At 42.1% G+C, this 22933-nt stretch overlaps 1 protein-coding gene across 3 annotated transcripts in view; it reads right to left on the bottom strand.

Annotated features, from left to right (window-relative positions):
• Nucleotides 1-1811: 1811 nt before the first annotated feature.
• The window catches only part of LOC137373639 (alpha-1-antiproteinase-like), a 30400-nt gene continuing 9278 nt past the window's right edge, over nt 1812-22933 (bottom strand). The window contains exons 1-5 of one of the 3 annotated variants that reach the window (XM_068038729.1): nt 19922-20027; nt 19059-19696; nt 12616-12886; nt 10645-10792; nt 1812-2311 (exon numbers count right to left, since the gene is read on the bottom strand). In XM_068038729.1, the coding sequence (XP_067894830.1) occupies nt 2123-2311; nt 10645-10792; nt 12616-12886; nt 19059-19689 (1239 nt within the window). In that variant the 5' untranslated portion in view covers nt 19690-19696; nt 19922-20027 and the 3' untranslated portion in view covers nt 1812-2122. Of the gene's footprint in view, nt 2312-10644; nt 10793-12615; nt 12887-19058; nt 19697-19890; nt 20028-22933 lie in introns of those variants that run through there. The other 2 variants (XM_068038731.1, XM_068038730.1) reach the window with 2 other exon arrangements.

Below are 22933 nucleotides of genomic sequence, written 5' to 3'. Positions count from 1 at the left end.
CCTTCCTTAAATAAGGAGACCAATACTGTACACTGTGTTCCAGATGTGATAAGCTGCTATAAAAGTCTAAATCTTTTGCTTTCAGTGTAAAAAAAAAGTCATTTTGGGAATCTGGATGTTGCTGGCAGTGACCATCCCTAGTTGCCTTTGAGAAGGTGATGGTGTTGGGACTTCTCCTGGAACCTCTGCAGTCTGTATGGTATCTTTCTAAGGAATGATTTCATTCATTAATATTAAGGATTGCTAAATTTACAACACTATGGGTGAGTAAGTATTTACATTTTGCCCAAGTTGGAGAAACAGAACAATGTGGAAATGAAATGGAAAAATTTCATCATTTACCAGACTGTAATATTGCTGGAATCACCCTTCCCACAGTGCACCAAAAGAAATGAATGGAATTCAATTACTTGGTTGCATTATTGCAAATACAAAATTCTCCATAACTCAATACCACAGTGACTAGTTGAAGGTGCTGGGCAGAGGGTCAGTATTTCTGAGACTAGGGTGGGTTTTAAGGTGGTCATGGTGACTATAGGCTTCTGAAATCATGTTCGCAAAATCATTGAAGATTGTTTCTTAACTTCTTGGGTTAGAGGTGTTTAACCTATCAGAAAATTTAATTGTATGAATTTTTTTTTTTTTTTTAGAGATACAGCACTGAAACAGGCCCTTCGGCCCACCGAGTCTGTGCCGAACATCAACCACCCATTTATACTAATCCTACACTAATCCCATATTCCTACCAAACATCCCCACCTGTCCCTATATTTCCCTACCACCTACCTATACTAGTGACAATTTATAATGGCCAATTTACCTATCAACCTGCAAGTCTTTTGGCTTGTGGGAGGAAACCGGAGGCACCCGGAGAAAACCCACGCAGACACAGGGAGAACTTGCAAACTCCACACAGACAGTACCCGGAATCGAACCCAGGTCCCTGGAGCTGTGAGGCTGCGGTGCTAACCACTGCGCCACTGTGCCGCCCTTTACAACTTCTCATTCAGTCTAGCTGCCACATGTCTAGTGAATACTTCACTTGTAGATGACAGTGCCCAAAATTTCAATCTAGATCCCAAAGATTCTAAAGAACAAGTGTTTCTTCTTTCTCAACTCCACATTCATTTTGACCCAGTGTTTAGTATCTGCTTTCTAAAGTTTATTTATTACTTCATAATGTTAGTTGTGAACTGTGCTCCTTGGTGTCAAATCAATTGTCTTCATTTAGCATTCATTTTTATCACTGACTGACCAATATATGTAAAAAAAAGCATTAAAATATACAGAAAGAGTAATGTTATGCTCTGGAGACACTGGCTGGTGTTCAACCATGACATGAAAGCCATCCAGGAATACCCTGTTCATGCCATGAGATCTTTAATGTCATCACAGGATATAATAGGATTCAAAACATGTCACTGCGACTGTCATCGCCTATTTTTGTAGTAATAACACAAGTTTAATTTGCTGTTTTTTTTCTCTACATGCATTGCCTTTGTGGAAAAAAAGTCATCTTCCTTCATCTGCTTATAAAAATACAACCCAATGATACCAGCTATTTCTGTGCATGCTAGCCTATGTTTATTGTGGTCATTCACTTCAATGTGCTGAAGCATGGATTAATGATTACAGAAGTGGTAAATCACTGTGCAAAAAGGCATTATCGTGTTGCGTAGATAGAGTATCATCCTGTTGAAAATTGTGCTTCGCTCTTCTCGTCCTCCCATTCACTAAACAAAAACAAGTTTACCAGGCACTAGTTCATGAAGAGCAATAAATTAAAACAAACTGCAGACAACACGGTTAAGTTCAGATGCATTTTCTATTTTAATGTAAGTTGCACAATGTAAATACTTATGCATTACACAAAGAATGATAGACCATAAGTCTACATTTGAAATAAATTTGATGCATTTGTTATTATTGTAGAGAGCTTTATTTGACTTGAGATCATGTCACAAAAGACTTGATCCATTACTCTACTGTAAAGCAAATTTACGAACTAATTACACAAGCTAATCTTCAAACTATTTACTGTTAACAGCTGTTGGAAGTAACATCATTGTTTTCCATTTATCAATGCGATATTTTTAGTAAATGAGCGGAGTTTCTGCCAGCATCAAACAGTGGGGTTCATCACTCTTCCTGCAAACAGGACACTCTTGATGTTGTGCTCAGCAATTAATAGTAAGAAGGGCCTGTCAAATACATACTGGAAAGGAGTTGAAAATGGGATCGCTTCAACTCCTGTAACTGCTGCAGCTTCTGTTCCTCTTTCATCAACATCCAGCACTGCCTCATGAGTCACCTACAAGAACAAGGAAACATGAAATTTGATTAATAGAAGCAGCATTTATTTTAATAGTTTAATATGCTTTTCTCATACTTTAAAATTAAATCAGTTCTTATAAATCCAAGATTTATCATTCTTCAGGTCTGTATAGGCCTATCATGCATTGCAATGTCCAATCATACATACAATTACATAGAATGTACAGCACAGAAACAGTGTATAATGTGCAGGTGATACACCTGTCCAAAAAATGGGATAAAATGGGTGAAGTGCAATGATTAACATAAATAATTTATCAATCTCAGTTAAAAATGTCAGACATCAGGGGCAGGATTTCACGTTTTGGGTTGGAACCTCAACTTCAGGGTCATATGGGGGTCCAGACCCTGCACTGTGTTGGCAGCAGTCACCCGACAGGGATTTTGCCTTGATTAGCCAATTTGTGGCCAAAGGGTGTGCTTGATGTCCAATTAAGGATGGTGGGTGGGGTCTTGAGGCTGGAGAGCCAATAGGAGACCTTCCAGCATGGTAGTAGCTCCAGCCTGCCATTGCAGGTAAGGCGGAGAGAGAGGATGCCTCCATCTTGAGGCACCCTCTCAACAATTTTTAAACATGTGAAATAAAAAATGGACACAGCTGCCATTGTGGAGGCAGCCTGCAGCCACAGCTGTGTCCAGGTAGGTGGGAGGGTGTGGTAGGTGGGTTTGCCACCAGGAGGCTGCCTCCAGGCAGCTGCCTTGCTGCTGATGCAGTGGGAAGCCTGCAGGCCAACTGGAAAATTGCAGTAGACCTCTGATCCATGGCCTTAATTGGTCTTTTAGATAGCTTAATAAGCTACCCACTGCTTGCAGGTGGGTAGCCATTCCACCCCTGATCCAGCCTCCAGTAAAATGGCTCAGAGGTGGGATGGTGCCGGCAAACCGCCTGCCCACCTCCATTCTCGCCTCATATCGGGGAGAAAATCCAGACCCAGGTTTTGTACCCATATGTCTGTTACAGCCTCCAGTTCCTAGATTCCAACAAACTCTGCAGTCCTGCTACTTCCACATTTTGGACATCGGATGTATGCATCTGAATTTATCGCATCTTATTTTGTTTCTTTAGTCTTTCCCCAATTCTGTTTTCTTTCATCCTCCAGATCAATAATGTCATCCACTCATCATCCAATGTTATCTCCTCTTTTGTAGACAATTCCACGTAGCAGTTGTTAAATTGCTGCATGGCCTCAGCCAGGAGGTTTTGCTAACACATGAAGTAAGTAGCACAAAGTCCAGCTTGACTGTGTGCTTAACTCGGGAATTTGGTAAGTGAGGGAATTCGGTGCAGTGAGGGAGAAGGTGTTATTATGTTCTTTTACAGAACAAGCAGTGATCCAAGCGAGGGAGCCAGAGACAGTGAGACCTGAAAGCTGAAGGCCAGAGACATTAGTTAGGAGAGCAGGTGTGTGATTGGTTGGTGAGTTTTAAAGTTTTTTTCCCTCTCTAAACTGGGGCAGTAGGTTAAACTGGTAATGGAGAGATATAAATATTGTATTAAATTTGTGCCTTAACTAGTTAAGCTATTTAATATGACTACAAATTAACATTCATAATGTTTCTCAACTTGAAACCTAATTCGTAAAAAACACAATAAAGATGGCAGGACAGGCGATGTGTTGCAGCTGTAGCACTTGGGAGGTGGTGGAGACCGGTGTGATCCACAACAACCAGATCTGCAGTAAGTGTCTGCAGCTAGAGGTACTTTGGCTCAGATTTGATGAGCTGGAGTCTGAGATTCGGACACCGCAATGCATCAGGGAGGAGGGAAGTTCCTTTGCTCCAGGAGGCAGTCACACCCCTTAGGCGCGGTTGTTTAAATTTGACCTGTTCTCAGGGACAGAAGGGTGTGACTATCAGTGAGGCAGGTATGGAGATCCAGAAGGTAGCATTGGAGGAGCCTCAGACTCTGCACTAGTCCAATAGGTTTGAGGTTCTTGCATCTTGTGTGGACGAGTGCAGGGACCACAGGATGAGCAAACTGACCACAGCACCATGGTGCAGGGGGCCATTCAAGTGGGGGGAATGAAACAGAATGTAGCAGTAATAGGGTACAGTATAGTTAGGGGAATAGATACTGTTCTCTGCAGCCGAGAGCATGAGTCCTGAAGGCTGTGTTGCCTGCCTGGTGCTAGGGTTAAAGATATCTCCTCAGGGCTGGAGAGGAACTTGGAGTGGGAGGGGAAGGATCCAGTTGTTGTGGTCCATTTGGGCACCAATGACATAGGTAGGACTAAGGAAGAGGTTCTGCTGAGGGAGTATGAGCAGCTAAGGGATAAATTAAAACACATAACTACAAAGGTAATAATCTCTGGATTACTACCTGAGCCATGAGCAAATTGCATAGGGAAAATAATATCAAGAGAGTTGAATGCGTGGTTCAGAGATGGGTTTGGATTCATGGGGCACTGGCACCAGTACTGGGGAAAGAGGGAGATTTATCCCTCCCGCTGGGACGGCCTTCACCTGAACTGCACTGGGACCAGTGGCCTGGCAAATCATATAACTAGGGCTGTAGAGAGGGCTTTAAACTAAATAGTGGGGATGAGAGTTCAAGTGAGGGGCAATTTAGAGAGTTAATGAAAAAGGACAAGGCAAAAGTACAGGGTAACAATACTGGTAATGATAACCAAAGTGTGATAGGAAAGGATATAGTGAAAAAAAGGTGACCAGCAAATAAGGTCAGAGTGGGGAAAAATGGTAAGAAGACTGAATTAAAGGCTTTTTATCTGAATGCTCGCAGCAGTCATAACCAGATGGATGAACTGATAACACAAATAGAAATAAATGGGTATGATATGACAGTCATTACGGAGATGGGGTTGCAAGGTGACCAAGGCTGGAAACTAAATATTCAAGGGTATTTCACATTTTAGAAAGATAGGAAGAAAAGAAAAGGAGGTGGGGTAGCTCTGTTAATAACGAATGAGATCAGTACAATAGTGAGAAATGATCTTGGCTCGGAAGATCAAGATATAGAATCAGTTTGGGTGGAGATAAGAAATAACAAAGGAAAGAAGTCACTGATGGAAGTATTATTTAGGCCCCCCGAACAGTAGCTACAATGTAGGACAGAATATAAATCCAATAAATAATGGGGGCTTGTAAAAAAGGTACTGCAATATTTGTGGGCAATTTTAATCTTCATATAGATTAGACTAATCAAATTGGCATAGTAGCCTGGAGGATGAGTTCATAGAGCGTATTAGGGGCAGTTTCTTTGAACATAACATGACAGACTTTCACATTCAATTTGAGGGTGAGAAGGTTGGGTCTGAAACTAGTGTCTTAAATAATAAAGACAGAGTTGGCTAAAGTGCACTGGGAAAATAAATTAAAAGACCGTAGAGAAGCAGTGGCAGACATTTAAGGAGATATTTCATAACTCTCAACAAATATATATTCCATTGAGAAAGAAAGACTCTATGAGAAGGATGCACCATCCATGGCTAAATAAGGAAGTTAAGGATGGTATCAAATTGAAAGAAAAGGCATACAATGCTGGAAAGATTAGCTGTAGGCCAGAAGATCAGTAAAATTTTAGAAACCAGCAGAAAATTATTAAAAAGGAGAAATTAGAGTATGAGAGTAAACTAGCAACTAGCAAGACAGTAAAATCTTCTACAAATATATAAAAAGGAAGAGAGTAGCTAAAGTAAGCATTGGTCCCTTAGAGGATGGGACTGGGGAATTAATAATGAGAAACAAGGAAATGACAGAGACTTTGAACAAGTATTTAATATCTGTCTTCACAGTAGAAAACACAAAAAGCACCCCAAGAATAGCAGAAAATCAAAAGGTAAAAGGGAGGAAATTAAAACAAACAGAAACCCTAGAAAAAAAGTACTAGGAAAACTAATGGGACTAAAGGCTGTCAAGTCCTCTGGACCTGATGGCCTGCATCCTAGGGTCTTAAAAGAAGTGGCTGCAGAGATAGTGGATGTATTGGATGTAATCTTCCAAAAATCCCTAGATTCTGGAAAGGTCCCAGCTGATTGGAAAACTGCAAATGTAACACTTCTATTGAAAAAAGGAGAAAAAGCATGAAACTACGGGCCAGTTAGCTGAACATCATTATTATTATCCATCCATCATCCATTATTAAGGAAGCAGGTGGATAAAGGGGAACCAGTACATGTAATGTATTTGGATTTCTAAAAGACATTCGATAAGGTGCCAGATAAAAGGTTACTACATAAGAGCTCTTGGTGGCGGTAATACATTAGCATGAATAGAGGATTCGCTAACTAATAGGAAACAGAGAGTCGGGATAAATGAGGCATTTTCAGGTTGGCAAACTGTAACTAGTGGAGTGCAATAGGGAACAGTGCTGGGGCCTCAACTCTTTACAATCTATATTAATGACGGATGAAGGGACTGAGTGTATTGTAGCCAAATTTGCAGATGATACAAGATAGGTAGGAAACCAAGTTGGGAGGAGGACACAAAGTGTCTGCAAAGATCTAGGCTAAGTGAGTGGGCAAAAATTTGGCAAATGGAGTATAATGTGGGAAAATGTGAGGTTGTCCACTCTGGCAAGAAGAATAGAAAAGAAGAATATTATTTACACGAAGAGAGACTGCAGAATGCGGTGATACTGAGGGATCTGGGTATCCTTGTATGTGAAACATAAAAAGTTAGCATGCAGATACAGCATTGTTACAACTGTACAGGGCATTGGTGTGATCACACCTAGAGTACTGCGTACAGTTCTGGTCTCCTTACTTAAGGAGGGATATATTTGCATTGGAGGAAGATCAGAGAAGGTTCACTAGGCTGATTCCTGGGATGACGAGGTGTCTAATGAGGAAAGGTTGAGCAGGTTGGGCCTCTATTCATGGGAGTTTAGAAGAATGAGAGGTGATCTTATGGAAACATATAAGATTCTGAGGGGGCTTGACAGGGTAGATGCGGAGAGAATTTTTCCCATTGTGGGGAAATTTAGAACTAGGGGGCACAGTTTCAAAATAAGGGGTCTCCCTTTTAAGATGGAGATGAGGAGGAACATTTCTCAGAGGGTCGTTAATGTTTGGTATTCTCTTCCCCAGAGAGCAGTGGAGGCTGAGTTAGACAGATTTTTGATCTACAAGGGAGTCAAGAGTTATGGGGGGCAGGCAGGAAAGTGGAGCTGAGGCCATGATCAGATCAGCCATGATCTTACTGAATGGCGACGCAGTTTCAAGGGGCTAATGGCCTACTCCTGCTCCTATTTCTTATGATCTTATGATCTTTTGATCTGAGCACAGATTACTTTCATTCCTCTTGCAATGCAACAGCTGAATCTCTTGATTCCTGACCTTTGTCATTGATGCTTTTATTCGTAATTATAGTTGTATCACATGATGTTCAAATCCAAACCAACAATCGCCTTTTCCCTTTGTTGACGCCGATCTTTGTCCTCCTTTGTGTACAGGCATTCTTAAATATCTCTATTTTTTCTTATCTCAAATGGTGCTCCTATATCTCCTTCATTGATAAAGATGCCTTTGAGAAGCTCAGTGTCCTTTTTAAAGACAAGCACTTTTTTTCCTCTCAACAATTTTTAACTCCCGATAACCCCAATTCTGCCTAAGATACAGGTGCTGCTCCCATCTCTGTGAATGCTCTTGTAGCAACTCTGTAGAATTCCTTAACCAGAGAAAGCTTGTACAATTAAGTGATCCTTCTTTCACCTGTAGTTCCCAATTTCTCTGAGCTGAATTTTATGCACCCCCAAAGAGCGGGAAGGTCGTGGGGGGGCGCGTAAAATAGAGCGGGAGGCTCAGGGGGCCCTTCCCGACCCACTCCTGCCTCCGCCGCCACTTTACACAGGGTGGCAAGAAACGGCCTGTCCGCCCCAGGCCTATCAAGTCCCTTAAGTGGCCACTTAACGGCCACTTGAGGGCCTCCACCTGCCGCCATTGGAATTTTACTGCTGGCAGGCAGGTGTCCCAGGCCTGAGAAAAGCCACCTGATAAAAGCAGGTGGCTCTCTGATGGCCTGGGGTGGGTGGGGGGCCCTCCTGATCAGGCACCCTGTGCCCGATGGAGGGCTGCCCCCACTGCCCCAAACACCCCCAACACCCAACATGCTCCCTGTCCCCCCAGTCGACCACGCTTGCCTCGCCGGGGCCTGACCGATCACCCCCGGCGAGGCAACAAAATCTTACCTTAGTTCCTGGCTCTCCGACCTCTTCTTCGGGTAGCTGGACCACAGACCCAGCAGTGGCCACTGCTCCCGGTGACGCTGCTGGGACTAGGAGCTCCCGTCCGCCAAGGGTAAAATCCCGGCCTCTATTTTATTGATACTAAAATGGCCAGTATTGCTTTGAATGCTCCCTTTTTTCCTAATTTCCCAATATATCATCCTTTACCTTCTTCTTCTTGGCTCTATCCTTGCAGCCTTTAAGTCAAAACTTCAAGCAATATTTCCTACTATAATTCAACCATTCCTAGAATCTCAAATAAGGGCATTAATTCCCTCAGTTTTTTTCACAGCCTGCAATGTACAGAAATTCAACATTCAAGTTTGACATCACTTTGCTACTTCTCCATGATTCATCTCATTTTGGGCTTGAAATTGTGTATCCTGGTTAACGCATCCACATCATTTTCCTATGTGCTATTTTATCTTTACGGCGAAACCATTTATCTTTGTTACAATAGTGTACAGGCTATTGATGAATCATATTGGCTAGTGCATGACAAGCACCTTACATGGAAATTTGAATCTATGACCTCTTACTCTATTCGCAAAGCTGGTGTCTTGAACTTGGCCCTCTGCCCTTCACTTTGGTTTCCCAATAAATTAGTTGTGATTTGCTGAAGTTACATTGCACTCAGATATTGGAGAAAGATATTCCTCCTGTGTCAATTCTTTGTAAATCTGATACAATTCTTAGATTCTCATTTGATTAGTATTCTTCATGATTGTGAATAACTCTTGCTTGGAAATTGGATGCCTATTTGAGTGGTGGGTGTTTGGAATTCACTGCCAGGAATGGTGGTGGAGGCAGAAACCCTCAATTCTTATAAACGGTACCTGGACATGCACCTGAAGTGCTGTAACCGGCAAGGCTATGGACCAGGTGCTGAAAGGTGGGATTAGATTGAGCGGCTAGTGTTTTTCGGTCGGCATGGATACGACGGGCTGAATAGCCTCCTTCTGAGCCGTAATTTATCTATGGTTCTATTTATGTTGCATCATGGATTCCAGAGCAGTGTCAATACGTGAAGACAATTGATCATATATACGTGTGACACAGCTGCAACTTGTTATTTTAGGTCATCGCTGCATTTGGGTCAAGATTTACACAGCAATATGAAAACGGCTGTTTCTCTTTACAGGCTGATTCAACCTGCTTAGAGCCAGAACATTTGGCAACAGCCACTTAAGTTTCCCTAAGGCAATGCAGATTAAAATATTTCTTGAGGTGGTACTTCAGAAATATGGGACTGGATTTTGTGCTGCAGGCGGAGCTCCCGGCGCCGGGCCGAAAAGCCAAGGGGCCTCTGCCTTTTTGCATCCCCCCAAACGATCCTCCAGTCTTTTTACATCAAAGTTTCATGAGCTGGGATCCCCGCCCCTTTAAAGACAGGGATCTTGCCTCCAAGAGCTGCCAGCCAATCAGAGGGCTGGCAGCTCAGCAGTATCAGCAGCACCACGAGGAGCAGTGGCCACTGCTGGTACTGCAGGTCTAGTGCCAGAACCCCAGAAAAGAGAGAGGTGAGGTGGGGTCACCGGGGCCGGTCCGGAAGGCCCCGGAGAGTGGGTGTGGGGGGATGGTGGCGCTGTCCGGGGGTGGGAGCGGTTCTGGGTGGGGGGGGGGCTAAAGTGATTCTCAGTGGGCATCAAGTTGTGACAAAGGAGGTACTCCACCCCATGCCAAGCCTGCGTGTCGGAGGCCCCTACTGCTGCTGGTAAGATCCCAGCAGCGGTGGGAAGAGGCCCTAATTGGCTGTTAATAGGCCACTTACGGGCCTCAATTGGCCTCTGGATGGGAAGGCAGTTGATGGCTGATCCCACCCCCAGGAAGTTCGCTTGGCAACGCACAGTCTGCCCCGCCACCCCTCCTCTGCCCAACCCACCACCCGTCGCGATACTCCGTACCTCCCCCCACCTCAGGCAGCCACACATAATCCTGGCCATGATGTGCAAACGAGAAAGAGCACAAAAAAATTGAAGACATATTTGTGTCTTCCAATCCTAATTATTCAACTGTTATATGTAACCTTTAACATCTAAATCATTTCAATAATTTGGCCAGTGTTTCCATGATCTTTTGTTAGCTTGCAGAAAACAGATTCAATATTTTTTAGTTTTTCAATGTTTTACCTTAGAGACTTTTAGCGGTGCACTTTCAGATATTCCAGAAAGGTTTGCGTTATTGCTCAACGCATCTGTGATACCCATCGTCATCAGTACGTCTTTGAGCTGGTAGGATTTCTTCAACAACAACTTTGGGAGGTGCAGATCTGCAGACCTATTACAAACATAGTGTCAGACAGGTATTGCTTCACTCATCATTTTCTTATTTCTTATTGTTTGTCATTTTTTAGTTTTGTCATTTATACCAATACATAAATTAAATAAAAAAGCAACAGTACAAATTTAATATGGTGGTAAATCTGGCCTTATATATATTCTTTTGGGCCTCCTTATCTCGAGAGACAATGGATACGCGCCTGGAGGTGGTCAGTGGTTTGTGAAGCAGCGCCTGGAGTGGCTATAAAGGCCAATTCTGGAGTGACAGGCTCTTCCACAGGTGCTGCAGAGAAATTTGTTTGTTGGGGCTGTTGCACAGTTGGCTCTCCCCTTGCGCCTCTGTCTTTTTTCCTGCCAACTACTAAGTCTCTTCGACTCGCCACAATTTAGCCCTGATTATATATATATATATATATATATATTCTTCGTATAAACTAAAATGTAAGGCACAGTTTGTCTTATGCACAAAAACTTTAAGATGTCCAATGGATGTCAGTCAGTGTGGACATCTGTAAATGGTCTCTTGTTCTTCACCCTCACACTGCTTTGATGTACTAGAGAAATCATGCTTCTTATGAATGAACGGGACTTATTTTGGGAAAGGCATACTCAATTCACAAGCATTAGGCTTTAGAATTACTGGCAGAATGAGATCAAAAGGAAAAAGGATGCCAACGTGAGTGTCTCTGGGGATTGTTATGATAGTGAAGATATACGGTGCAAAAACAATTATACATCAGCAGCAAACATTGATTAGTTTTGAGGAGCATAATAAAATTATGACTTCAAAGGACACTGAGGGGAAGATGATTTAGTGTTTCAACTATTACACTGCAAGAGGAATTAAGCCTTTTAAAAATAAATGATTCTTAGGATATGGTCATCACTGGCAAGGCCAACATTTATTGTCCATTCCTTATTGCCCTTGAGAAGGTGGTGGCCCTGCTTCTTGAACTGTTGTAGCCTGTGTGGCAAATGTGCTGTCAGAATACTGTTAGGTATGGACTTCCATGGTTTTGACTGCACTATACATCCAAGTCAGGATGGTGTGTCTTTTGGAAGGGAACTTGCAGGTGATGTGTTGCCATGCATCTGCTGCCCATCTCCTTCTAGCTGGTGAAGGTCATTGGTTTAGAAGGTGCTGCTGAAGAAGCCACAGTGCGCCAGTGATGGAGCTAAGATTAGGCTAGTGGATGAGGTGCCTGGGAGCACTAAGGCCATGCAATCTAAAGGAGGTTGATGACTAGAATGGCATTAGCTGCAAAACAGTAACTTTTTTTTCTTTAAGCGGAATCACAGAATCGTTACAGTGCAGAAGGAGGCCATTCGGCTCATCGTGTCCACACTGGCTCTCTGAAAGAGCTACTCCCTCAGCTCCATTCCCCTGCCTTCTCCCCATAACCCTGCACATTCTTCCTTTTCAAATAATTGTCTAATTCCCTTTTGAATGCTTCAATTGAACCTGCCTCCACCACGTTCTCAGGCAGCGCATTCCAGACCTTAACCACTCGCTGCGTGAAAATGTTTCTCCTCATGTCACTTTTGCCTCTCTTACCAAATACTTTAAATCTGTGCCCTCTCATTCTCGATCCTTTCACGAGTGGGAACAGTTTCTCTCTATCTACTCTGTCCAGACCCATCATGATTTTGAATACCTCTATCAAATCACCTCTCAGCTTTCTCTTCTCTAAGGAAAACAGTCCTAACTTCTCCAATTTATCTTCATAACTGAAATTCCTCATCCCTTGCATAGAGTACTCCATCTCTGCATAGCTAGAAAATAATAAATTTAACTTGATTTCATTGATGTGATGAACATACCCAATCTGTAATGAATAAAACAAGTGCTGGAAATTGGTAATGGTCAGATTTTGTTCCACTTCTGCCAATTTTCCTGGGGTTGGTAGAATCAGCACTAGGGAAGCATTTCCTTTATATGGAACCCTAATCACAGTACTAGAAAGTTGTGTATCGTAACCAGAATGATACATCCCCGTCCTCGTCATCATTTGAACTTTCACTGTTGTTGTGTCATCTACATGAAAGTCGGCTTCATAAGTGTTCTGAGGATCAAAAGGTTGCACCCAGTTACCTACAAGAATCAGATTGAGATAATTAGATTGTTTGGTAACTCATATGAATATGCAAGATATAATTTCTTCCTTTCACTAATGTTAATAAAAAAGGAGTTTATTTTCCTCTGTACATTGTGTTTAGTACACTGATTAACACATCCATATTAACTTCACTGTCACAATTATTTTAATGTAGTGGTTTCCATAAAGACAACAGGAAAGACAGGAAACGAATGCCAACACGTTAACCAGTGTGCTAAAAATAACTTGCAGAGGGACTTAAACCTCAGTCAGCGCAAGTGTTGAACAATTCCCCACTTTCTATTGAAATAGATTTTGCTGCTAACAATCACAAAGGAAGGAAACTAAACTCGATGGAAATGGCAGATAGAATACATGGCCAATTATTTATTTTGCCATTAATAATCCTAATCAATTGCTTAGTTATTTATCTGTGATAGTGACAAGTCCTCGAGTTTTAAGAATAATGTTTTCCACAAAGAAAGTGGATCAGTGGATGCTCTGCACTTAGGCCTACCATTGTTGTTGTTGTTGTAGCCTTAGTCCCAAAGGACCATAAGCTTCTCTCTCCATTGGAGAGAGAGAGAGACAGACAGACAGTTGGTAATGTATAGCTTGAGGGTCACCACTCCTCAAGCATGGGGCAAGGTGAGGAGGCAGGCTTCCATGAACTACCACAGCTGTTACGGGGATTGAACCCACACTGTTAGCATCTTTCTACATTACACTCTAGCTGGGCCTATCATACAGCCATTCTAAAACTGAGTGGCTCATTCATTGTCTGTGAATTGCTTTGTCACTTTTTTAGATTGTGAAATGTAAGCTCTATCTCTTTAAGTACCTGTTGAGAATCTTAGATTTCCAATTATATGTCTTTTATAACTATTTGAAAAGATAGCACTTAAATTTTCCTGAAAATATTCTCACTAATCTTCGCTTTACCTTTCCTTCTGAAAGTCTCTCATCAGATATGAGATGTAAGATCTAGAACTGAATAGAATTGGGTGTAACAAGTCTCTAACTGTATTGCTACAAATTGTTTCAGAGTTAATACTCTGAAAATTTGAGCAACTTCAAAGAATTACTGTAAATTCATGTGTGTAGGCCACTTTGTTGTATAGGTCACACCCATTATTTACACCTCCCTGCAGGGTCTCCCATTACCTTACAGCAGCATGTAAAGCAGGTCACTAGGTTCAAAGAAGATACAAGCTCTATACAAAAGCATGACAATAAACAACCTTACAGTCAATAATTTTGTTCACCTGTTATTTGCCCAATGAGTAGATATGAAAAATCCCCGAACTCTGTCGGAGAACTAGCAAGTTTCAGTGCAGTGCTCAGCTTTGTACAAACCCAACATTTTATATCGGGTGGAGGCATTCATTCCTACCCAGCTGATGCCAGTGATGAGTTCGTCTGAAAGAACTGAAATAATCGCCCCTTTTTCTTCCTGAATGGAGTGGAATTCATCTCCTAATTGAATGCTAGCTGAATATTGCTGTGTGCTATAATTTGGTTTAACATTCTTTTGTGTTTTCTGCTTTTTTATTTCTGTAATGATTACTGATAAAACCCAGGAAACTAGCAATGGGATTTACTCAGAGGGTTAGCGTTAAGTAATATAGTTGAAAGTTGATTGATGAAAGTATCCTGGATATTTGCTGATATTAATCAGGAGGGGATTTTCTTTTGAGGTAGAATGAGAAATGTTTTGCTCTGCTTCCATCTATCTAACTTCAGATTGCTTCAAGATGACACAGACTGCATTAACAAAATGACAAAACATTCCTTTGGCTGGATGTTAGCTGTGGCTCAATGGTAGCACTTGCACTCCTGAGTTAGAAGATTGTGGGTTCAAATCTCACACCTGGGTCTTGAGCATAAGATTGAAGCTGATACTCCAGTGTAGCACTGAGGGAGTGCTGTACAGTTGGAAGTGCTGTCTTTTGAATGACATAATGAACCAAGGCCCCATTTGTCCTCTCAGGTGAATGTAAAAGACCCCAATGCACTATTTTGAAGAAGAGCAGGGGCATTCTGATCGATGTAATAGCCAAAATTTATCCTTCAACCAACACCTAAATACAGATTATCTGGTCAGTATCTCCTATTCTCCTATTCTTTACTCTCAGATAGCAGCTATTCAGGATCCTGCCATTCACACCTCCTCTAGACATAGGTTTTGTTTCTTTACTTGTCCCATTACCAGTCCCTTTGGCCTTGTACCATGAAACCTTTTGTCATTTAATCTCTCTCCTGCCTTCCACCCTATCACTGACCTTCCCTTTTGTTCTTTTTCCTACCCTCCCCCCTTTCACTTGTTCAAAACCTATTACATTTCTAACTTTTCCTAGCTCTGATGAAAGGTCACAGACCTGAAACATGAGGCTGGATTTTAAAGTGGTGACCTGGGTCCTGCCACTGGGGTTGAAAGCTGGTGGAAAACCTACTTCAGTGGTCAGTGGGACCCAGAGAGGCAGCTTCCCAGCGGCGACCAATTGCATGGCTGCTGCCGGGGCTGCCATCTCTATTAAGGGCAGCAGCCCTGCCCCCAAGAACTGCTGGTCAATTGGAGGGCTAGCAGCTCAGCAGCACTACTACTAGCAGTGACCACTGCTGGGCTGCACCTGCAGGATGAGGGCACATTGATGGTCATGCTCCCTCAAAGGCAAGTAAGTGGGGTCTGGGGATGCCAGGGCCAGTCAGGCAAGCTCTGGCAAGGGGGGGGAGCGGGGTGGATTCATTGAGAGAAGGTGATATGCCGGGGGGATCCTTCATGGGCCAAAGAGTGCCCAAAAAGGAGGGCACCTCCCCCCCCCCCCCACCCCCTCCCACCAGAGTCAGCCAGGAGGCTACCAGGGTTTACCTGGTGTTCTCCCTAGGCATAGGAGGGTCCTCCAACCACTGGTAAAATGCCAACAGAGATGGGGAAAGGTCCTTAATTGGCCACTTAAGTTACATAATTAGGCCCTGGGTGGGCAAGATGGCATGGCAGCGGGAAGATGATGGGCACACTCCCATGCCATTTTGCCAGCCTTTCCTCCTCCCAGCCCGTCCCCAAAATCCAGCCCATTAACTTTGTTTTTCTCTCTCCACATATGTTGCCAGACTTGCCGGGTATTTTTAGCATTTTTTTCATACTTTTGTCAAATCATCAGTCCTTCTTACTACAACAGGTATAATTGCAAAACCTACAGAAGGAGATGAATAAAACCAATAACTAGTGCAATGGGTTAGAACATCTTCCCATCTGTGAGACATGGCTTTGAACCCAATGGAAACTGATGAGATGAGAGGTTTTCTCACTGTTGGCCATGAGTGAAATTAATGTGGCCAGTTTCAACTCCATTAGTAGACATGAGTACTCAGCACAAAATGTCCCAAACTAAGCATCAGTGGGCGTTAACATTGCAATCTCATTCAGAAAAGCTAAAAACGGCTGGAAGTAGAAAATTCCCACTGATGCTGGTGGGTGGGGGTTGGGGGGGTGGGGGGGGGCGAGGTTCTTTTGAGGCAGAATGAGAAATGTTTTGTTCTTCTTCCATCTGTAGTCTAGCTGACCTCTACTTACTTCATGATGGCACTGGGTGCAAAAACCAAAATATCATAATATTCCATTGCTCAGCATTAACAAGCTTGCATCTTTTCACTAACATTTTGAAATGAACATGATAACATTTTTCAGTTCCCAAAACTATTCCTAGCCTTTTTAAGTGAAGCTGCCATTAAGTAGCAAGTGGCAAGTAGCAAGTGGTGCTGAATGATGGGCAGATTTGTGCTGTAAATATGCATCTTCTAAAAATGAAGTCAATGCTGGCCAAATTTGTTTCACTCTGGATCTTTACACTGAATGGACAATTGGGACTTTCAGCATAATTCCTCTTAGTCAATGTTTAAACAAGTACTGATGGTGATACTTAATTTTATATGAAATATTTGCTTCATTTTTTCACATTTTAGGCAGCTCACATTGCAAGGTATGAGCAATTTGAAGGAATAATAACCTAATACTAGATAATCATCTGGAGGATTATTTCTTGAAATATAATTTTAAATAATCAAAAAAATCTATTAAACCAGTAAAATATGTATTGATTAATGAAACATTAAATGATTTGAATTTCATATCAGTGATGAGCAAAAATTAATTTTATTTCATTTTATAAAATAATTATGTCACTATCTCACCTCTGCAATTGCATATTAACCAACTTCCCTTATAGGACCACTCTGATGAAAAATAATTGCTTGAGGTCACTCTTTCCAATGCCTAACTAAATCAATTTACTCCTTCCAAAAATCCAAGGAACCTACTGTATCTTAAATTTCTTTTTAGTTTAGTTTAGAGATACAGCACTGAAACAGGCCCTTCGGCCCACCGAGTCTGTGCCGGCCATCAACCACCCATTTATACTAATCCTACACTAATTCCATATTCCTACCACATCCCCACCTGTCCCTATATTTCCCTACCACCTACCTATACTAGGGGCAATTGCTAATGGCCAATTTACCTATCAACCTGCAAGTCTTTGGCATGTGGGAGGAAACCGGAGCACCCGGAGGAAACCCACGCAGACACAGGGAGAACTTGCAAACTCCACACAGGCAGTACCCAGAATTGAACCCGGGTCCCTGGAGCTGTGAGGCTGCAGTGCTAACAACTGCGCCGCCCTGATTGCCAAATCTATCTGCACTACTTGAAGAGATTTTAGATTTTTAATTAGTGTTACCCTTATTTCCTGCATCCTGACTTGGCTATCACTCTGTACAATATTTCCATCATGCCTTGGTGTCAATGTCTTCTTCTTCTTTGGCCTCCTTGTCTCGAGAGACAATGGGTAAGCGCCTGCAGGTGGTCAGTGGTTTGTGAAGCAGCGCCTGGAGTGGCTATAAAGGCCAATTCTAGAGTGACAGACTCTTCCACAGGCACTGCAGATAAAATTGGTTGTTGGGGCTGTTACTCGGCTCTCGCCTTGCGCTTCTGTCTTTTTTCCTGCCAACTGCTAAGTCTCTTCGACTCGCCACACTTTAGCCCCGCCTTTATGGCTGTCCGTCTTTATGGTGTCAATGTAAATTGTAACAAACAAACTTATATTTATCGACTTTTGTTCTCGCCTTATTGCTCTCTCCACTTCCCTTCCCAGTGATTACCCTGCCGCCATATTCTGCCAGACTGTGGTCCTGGACGGATCCCTCCCCTACCATTGGACAACTTTTATTCTACAACCACATCTCTAAAAACAGATTAGCTGGTTTTTTATCTCATTTTTGTTCATGGTGCGTTGCTGTGTGCAAACTGGCTGCAATTCAAGAGTAATTCATTGGCTCTGATGTGCTTTAGGTCATCCGGAGCATTGAAAGGTGGTGCATTAATGCAAGTTCTCTCTTTCTTTGAACCCTCCCCAATCCGTGACTTGCAACATCTCGTCAAGGTGGGAATCTTGTCAAGGTGGGAATCTTGTCACATCCTGTCCTCCACTGAAACTGCAGCATAAGTGAAAGAAAAGACAAAAAAGGGAAACAGGCAGGAGTAGGTGTGTCGTTTGAGAGAAAAGAAAGGAGGCAGCAAAAGAGAAGAGCAGAGACAGACTCGCAGGAGTGAAGAGAGATGGACAGAGAAAGAGCAGCCCAAGAGAAGGCAGAGAGACTCAGATAGAAGCGGAAACACAAGATCAAAGAAGGGGCAGAGCACAAGTGAGAGACAGGGAAAACCAGGAGATTGAACAGAAAGAACAGAGATAAGGAGAAAGAACAAAAGATAAAAAAAGAGATGCAACAAGATAACAGAGACAGAACTTAAGAGAAGAACTTCTTTAACTTACTTAAGGAGAGATTTCTAGACATTCACCCCAGAAATAAGTAAACTAAAGGCAAAACATAGCTTTGATGAAAAAAATTACATTTTGCTTAGGATCAATCTTTTAGAGGCCTAAATGAAATAAATTAATTGCTTTGCCAATTGATATCTCATCAAAGCACTGTAATAAAGCTTGTTTCTTATGTATCATCAATCCTCTAATTACTGCATTATAACACCAATTTTCTATCCTCAAAGGAGTTGAAATCATTAAGAAATATTCCTACTCAATTTGCAGATGCTATACCTTCCCTTTGTCCAAATGTTTTAAGATATATGTACATAACTTAGAAAAGACTTTTTACCTTTGAACAAGACATAATTGAGAAGCATCAGCACAGTATTTTCATCAAGGCTTTTAATTAAGTTCTGTATTTTGCCATTCGTTTTCTTGCTGATGTAAGTATTGATCTGTTCTTTTGCTTTCTCTGGTTCTTCGAAATTAACACTCACTGCCTCTGCTTTATAATACTGCCTTGCATCCTCAAGGAATTTCTGTTTAAGGTCAAATCCCTGCTGGATTTGCAAAGAGTTCCCCATCATCAAATGCAGTTCATTGTTCTCACTGGTTAGCTGTTGCAGGAGGTATTTGTATGCTATCTGCACTTCTGCTGCATCATTCCGTGACATATTGCTGTACCCAAGAGTACGTAGAAGTTGAACGCGAGTGTTCTCTTTTGCGCCCAGAGACAGCATGCTAAGGGCGGCAGAGATGGATATTGGCGAGAAGAAAATATTCTCGTTGGTTGAGCTTGGCTGAGCGGCAATCTGTCTGTAGAGACGTAAGGCAAAATCTGTATTTGCGACGGCAAGTTTGAATGAAGACACTTTAATTAAATTGTTTTCGTTCGGTATAGCAGGTTTTCCATTAACACTGGCTATTCCACTGAAGAGCACAGTGACCAGCAGCAAAGCAACATGAATCAGCTTCTCCATCTTCAACCTACAAAATAAAGAACAAACTTGTAGAGTTTTGAGATGGTTCAAATTCTGACCAGCTTTCATCTGACGCACACTTCAATTCTGTACAACCTTCATGATGAATCCTTATAGCATGCCAGTAAGCTGAGTTATAAAGAGATGTGAATTTTGACAATTTAACTTCTAAAACAAATCAATTTACTAAGAACTTCTTACCGAAACTCTGATCACAATTTCAGCGACTTACCGAAAAAGAAGCAGACTTGCACGTACTTTAGCTTTCTCCTTGCTCAGACATGGTCCTTCGTGTTAAATGTCAATTTATACCATAGCAAATGCAAACAGCTCAGTTACACATTAATCAGTAAGCTGACCTTCAGTCTAGCAGTTATCATAGCTATACAATGGTATTTGCATTGTAAATACAATTCTTACAAATTCTTTGTGCTTAGCTAAATACTTTAGTTTCATCCATTACATTTTACATTGAGAAAACTTGTATGCTACCCATTCCCCCCCCCCCCCCCCATTTTATTATACACTGATGTCCCCCAAACTATGATGTTCTGAATAAATTGTAAGTTATTTATTACTTGATAATGTTAAGGTTTAATTATTAATTCACACATTATTACACAAGACTATTGGTAATAAAACATGTATCCTTATAATTGCAATTCATTCTAAATAGATAACTCCAAAGTTGATCTTTCATAGAATTATAAACAGTGGCAGCTAAAGATAATGAGACTATCATTTAAACAAAATCTTAAACATTCTTAATGAAGCAAATTGTATATTTATTCTAATTAGATGTATTTAAAATTAACTGTAATTAAAGTTGTAAGTCAGGGTACATATTACTCATACATTCTTAAAATTTTGCAGCACAGGAGTTTCATTTGGCCCATCATTACTACATCAGCTTTCTGAAGAAGCTATTCATTTAGTTCCATTCCTGTGCCCTTTGCTTAGATCCATTTAACTTTTCTTATTTATTTATCCAATTCCCTTTTTAACCGTTATTATGGATTCGGCCTCCACCATTGTTTTTGATGGGCCATTCCACATCATAACAACTATCTCCATATAACTATTTATCTTGACCTCTCTTTTTGTTCTCTTGCTAATTTATGCCCTCTAATTGTTGGCTTATTGACCAGTGGAAATACATTTTCCTGATTTACTTCCTGAAAGCCCCTCATAATTTTGAGTACAAATTTGGAATTGTTAAGCTGGGCAACTAAACTAATGAGAGTTAAAGAAAAGACTTGCATTTATATAGCACCTTTCACATTTTCAAGACATCCCAAAGTGCAGACAAAGGCGTACTTCTTGTCATAGTTACTCAATAATTTGTTTTAGTGATGTTGATTGAGGTATAATCATTGGCCAGGACACCTTTGAAATAACATCATAGGATTTTTTAATGTCCATCTGGGAAGGCTGACGGGGCCTCAGTTTAATGTCTCGTCCAAAAGATGGCGTCTCTGACAGTGAAGCACTCCCTCAGTACTGCATTGGATAGGTTTTGTGCTCAAGTCCTGGAGTGAGGCTTGAACCTATAACCGTCTGCATTACAGTTGCAAACTTAATTTTATTTAAACTTATTTGAGGTTATGCAGCCAGTGAACAGGAATAATTTACATTCAAGGCTGGGTACTCATACAGCCATATTTAATTTAATCAGCAATAACTGGAACAAGAAAACTTCACTTCAAACAGTGAAGATCAGGTGATGGAAAAATTGGGGAGGATGGCCACCCTAAAACTAATTTAAAGTGTAAAAGTTTATGCTTAGGTTTATTCAAAGGGTAACACCAGCTTAATTTAAATTTGGAAACATAAGCAACTTTCAAAGTTATTGGGCTGAATGTTGGATTTTGGGTTGGAACCCCAACGTCAGGAACATTTCTAGGTCCTAACCCCACATCGCGTTGGCGCCTGTTACCCGAACACAATTTTCAAGAATGTCGCTAATTAGTGGCCATGTGGCACATTTGCTGCCCAATATAGGACTGCAGGCAGGCTACAAAGCCTGGAGGGCCAATAGGAGGCCCCCCAGCACTAAAACATCGGCAGCCCCACTGTCACAAGTGGGAGCTGCCAAGATAAGGGGGAGAACAAGTGGGTGCCTCAAAATGGAGATGCCCTTTGACAAGTTTTCAAACTTTACAAAAACAAAGAGGCCACAGCTGCCAGGCTGTCTTGGTGGAAGGGAGCTGTGGCCCAATGGCAAGTGCAGCTGCAGGGGTGGGTGGTTAAATTGCATAATGGACTGTTGGGTTCCCTCCCCCTTCCCACAGTCTGCCACCGGGAGGCTGCATCCATCCATCGACTGTATTTCAGCCTCAGCAGGGGGCCCAGATGCCGACTGGAAAATTCCAGATGATGTCGAGAGAGTGACCTTAATAGGGCCTTTAAGTGGCCTAATTAGCTACCCGCCACTTCCAGGTGGGTAGTCGCCAAACCGCACATCCCTCCCACAAAAAACTAGCTTCTTCCAAAATGGCCCAAGGACGGGAATAGGCTGGCAAAGTGGCACAACACTCCCCAACTCCAAATAGCGTGCATGCCTACCTCTGACCCACCTCTTCAGCCCAACGAAAATTCAGCCAATTCGTCAATTACGATATGTTCACTGTTTGTCTAGCGCAGCGAGTTCAGAATTTGTCTAGTGCAGTGTGTTCAGAGTTTGTCTAGTGCAGTGTGTTCAGTTTGTCTAGTGCCGTGTGTTCAGAGTTTGTCTAGTGCAGTGTGTTCAGAGTTTGTCTAGTGCAGTGTGTTCAGAGTTTGTCTAGTGCAGTGTGTTCAGAGTTTGTCTAACGCAGTGTGTTCAGAGTTTGTCTAACGCAGTGTGTTCAGAGTTTGTCTAACGCAGTGTGTTCAGAGTTTGTCTAACGCAGTGTGTTCAGAGTTTGTCTAGTGCCGTGTGTTCAGTTTGTCTAGTGCCGTGTGTTCAGAGTTTGTCTAGTGCAGTGTGTTCAGAGTTTGTCTAACGCAGTGTGTTCAGAGTTTGTCTAACGCAGTGTGTTCAGAGTTTGTCTAACGCAGTGTGTTCAGAGTTTGTCTAACGCAGTGTGTTCAGAGTTTGTCTAACGCAGTGTGTTCAGAGTTTGTCTAGTGCCGTGTGTTCAGAGTTTGTCTAGTGCCGTGTGTTCAGAGTTTGTCTAGTGCCGTGTGTTCAGAGTTTGTCTAGTGCAGTGTGTTCAGTTTGTCTAGTGCAGTGTGTTCAGAGTTTGTCTAACGCAGTGTGTTC

This window comes from Heterodontus francisci, chromosome 9 (assembly GCF_036365525.1).
Source record: "Heterodontus francisci isolate sHetFra1 chromosome 9, sHetFra1.hap1, whole genome shotgun sequence".
NCBI classification, from domain to species: domain Eukaryota; kingdom Metazoa; phylum Chordata; class Chondrichthyes; order Heterodontiformes; family Heterodontidae; genus Heterodontus; species Heterodontus francisci.
Note: the sequence above shows the minus strand (reverse complement) of the source record. Positions and strands in the feature narration are given on the sequence as shown.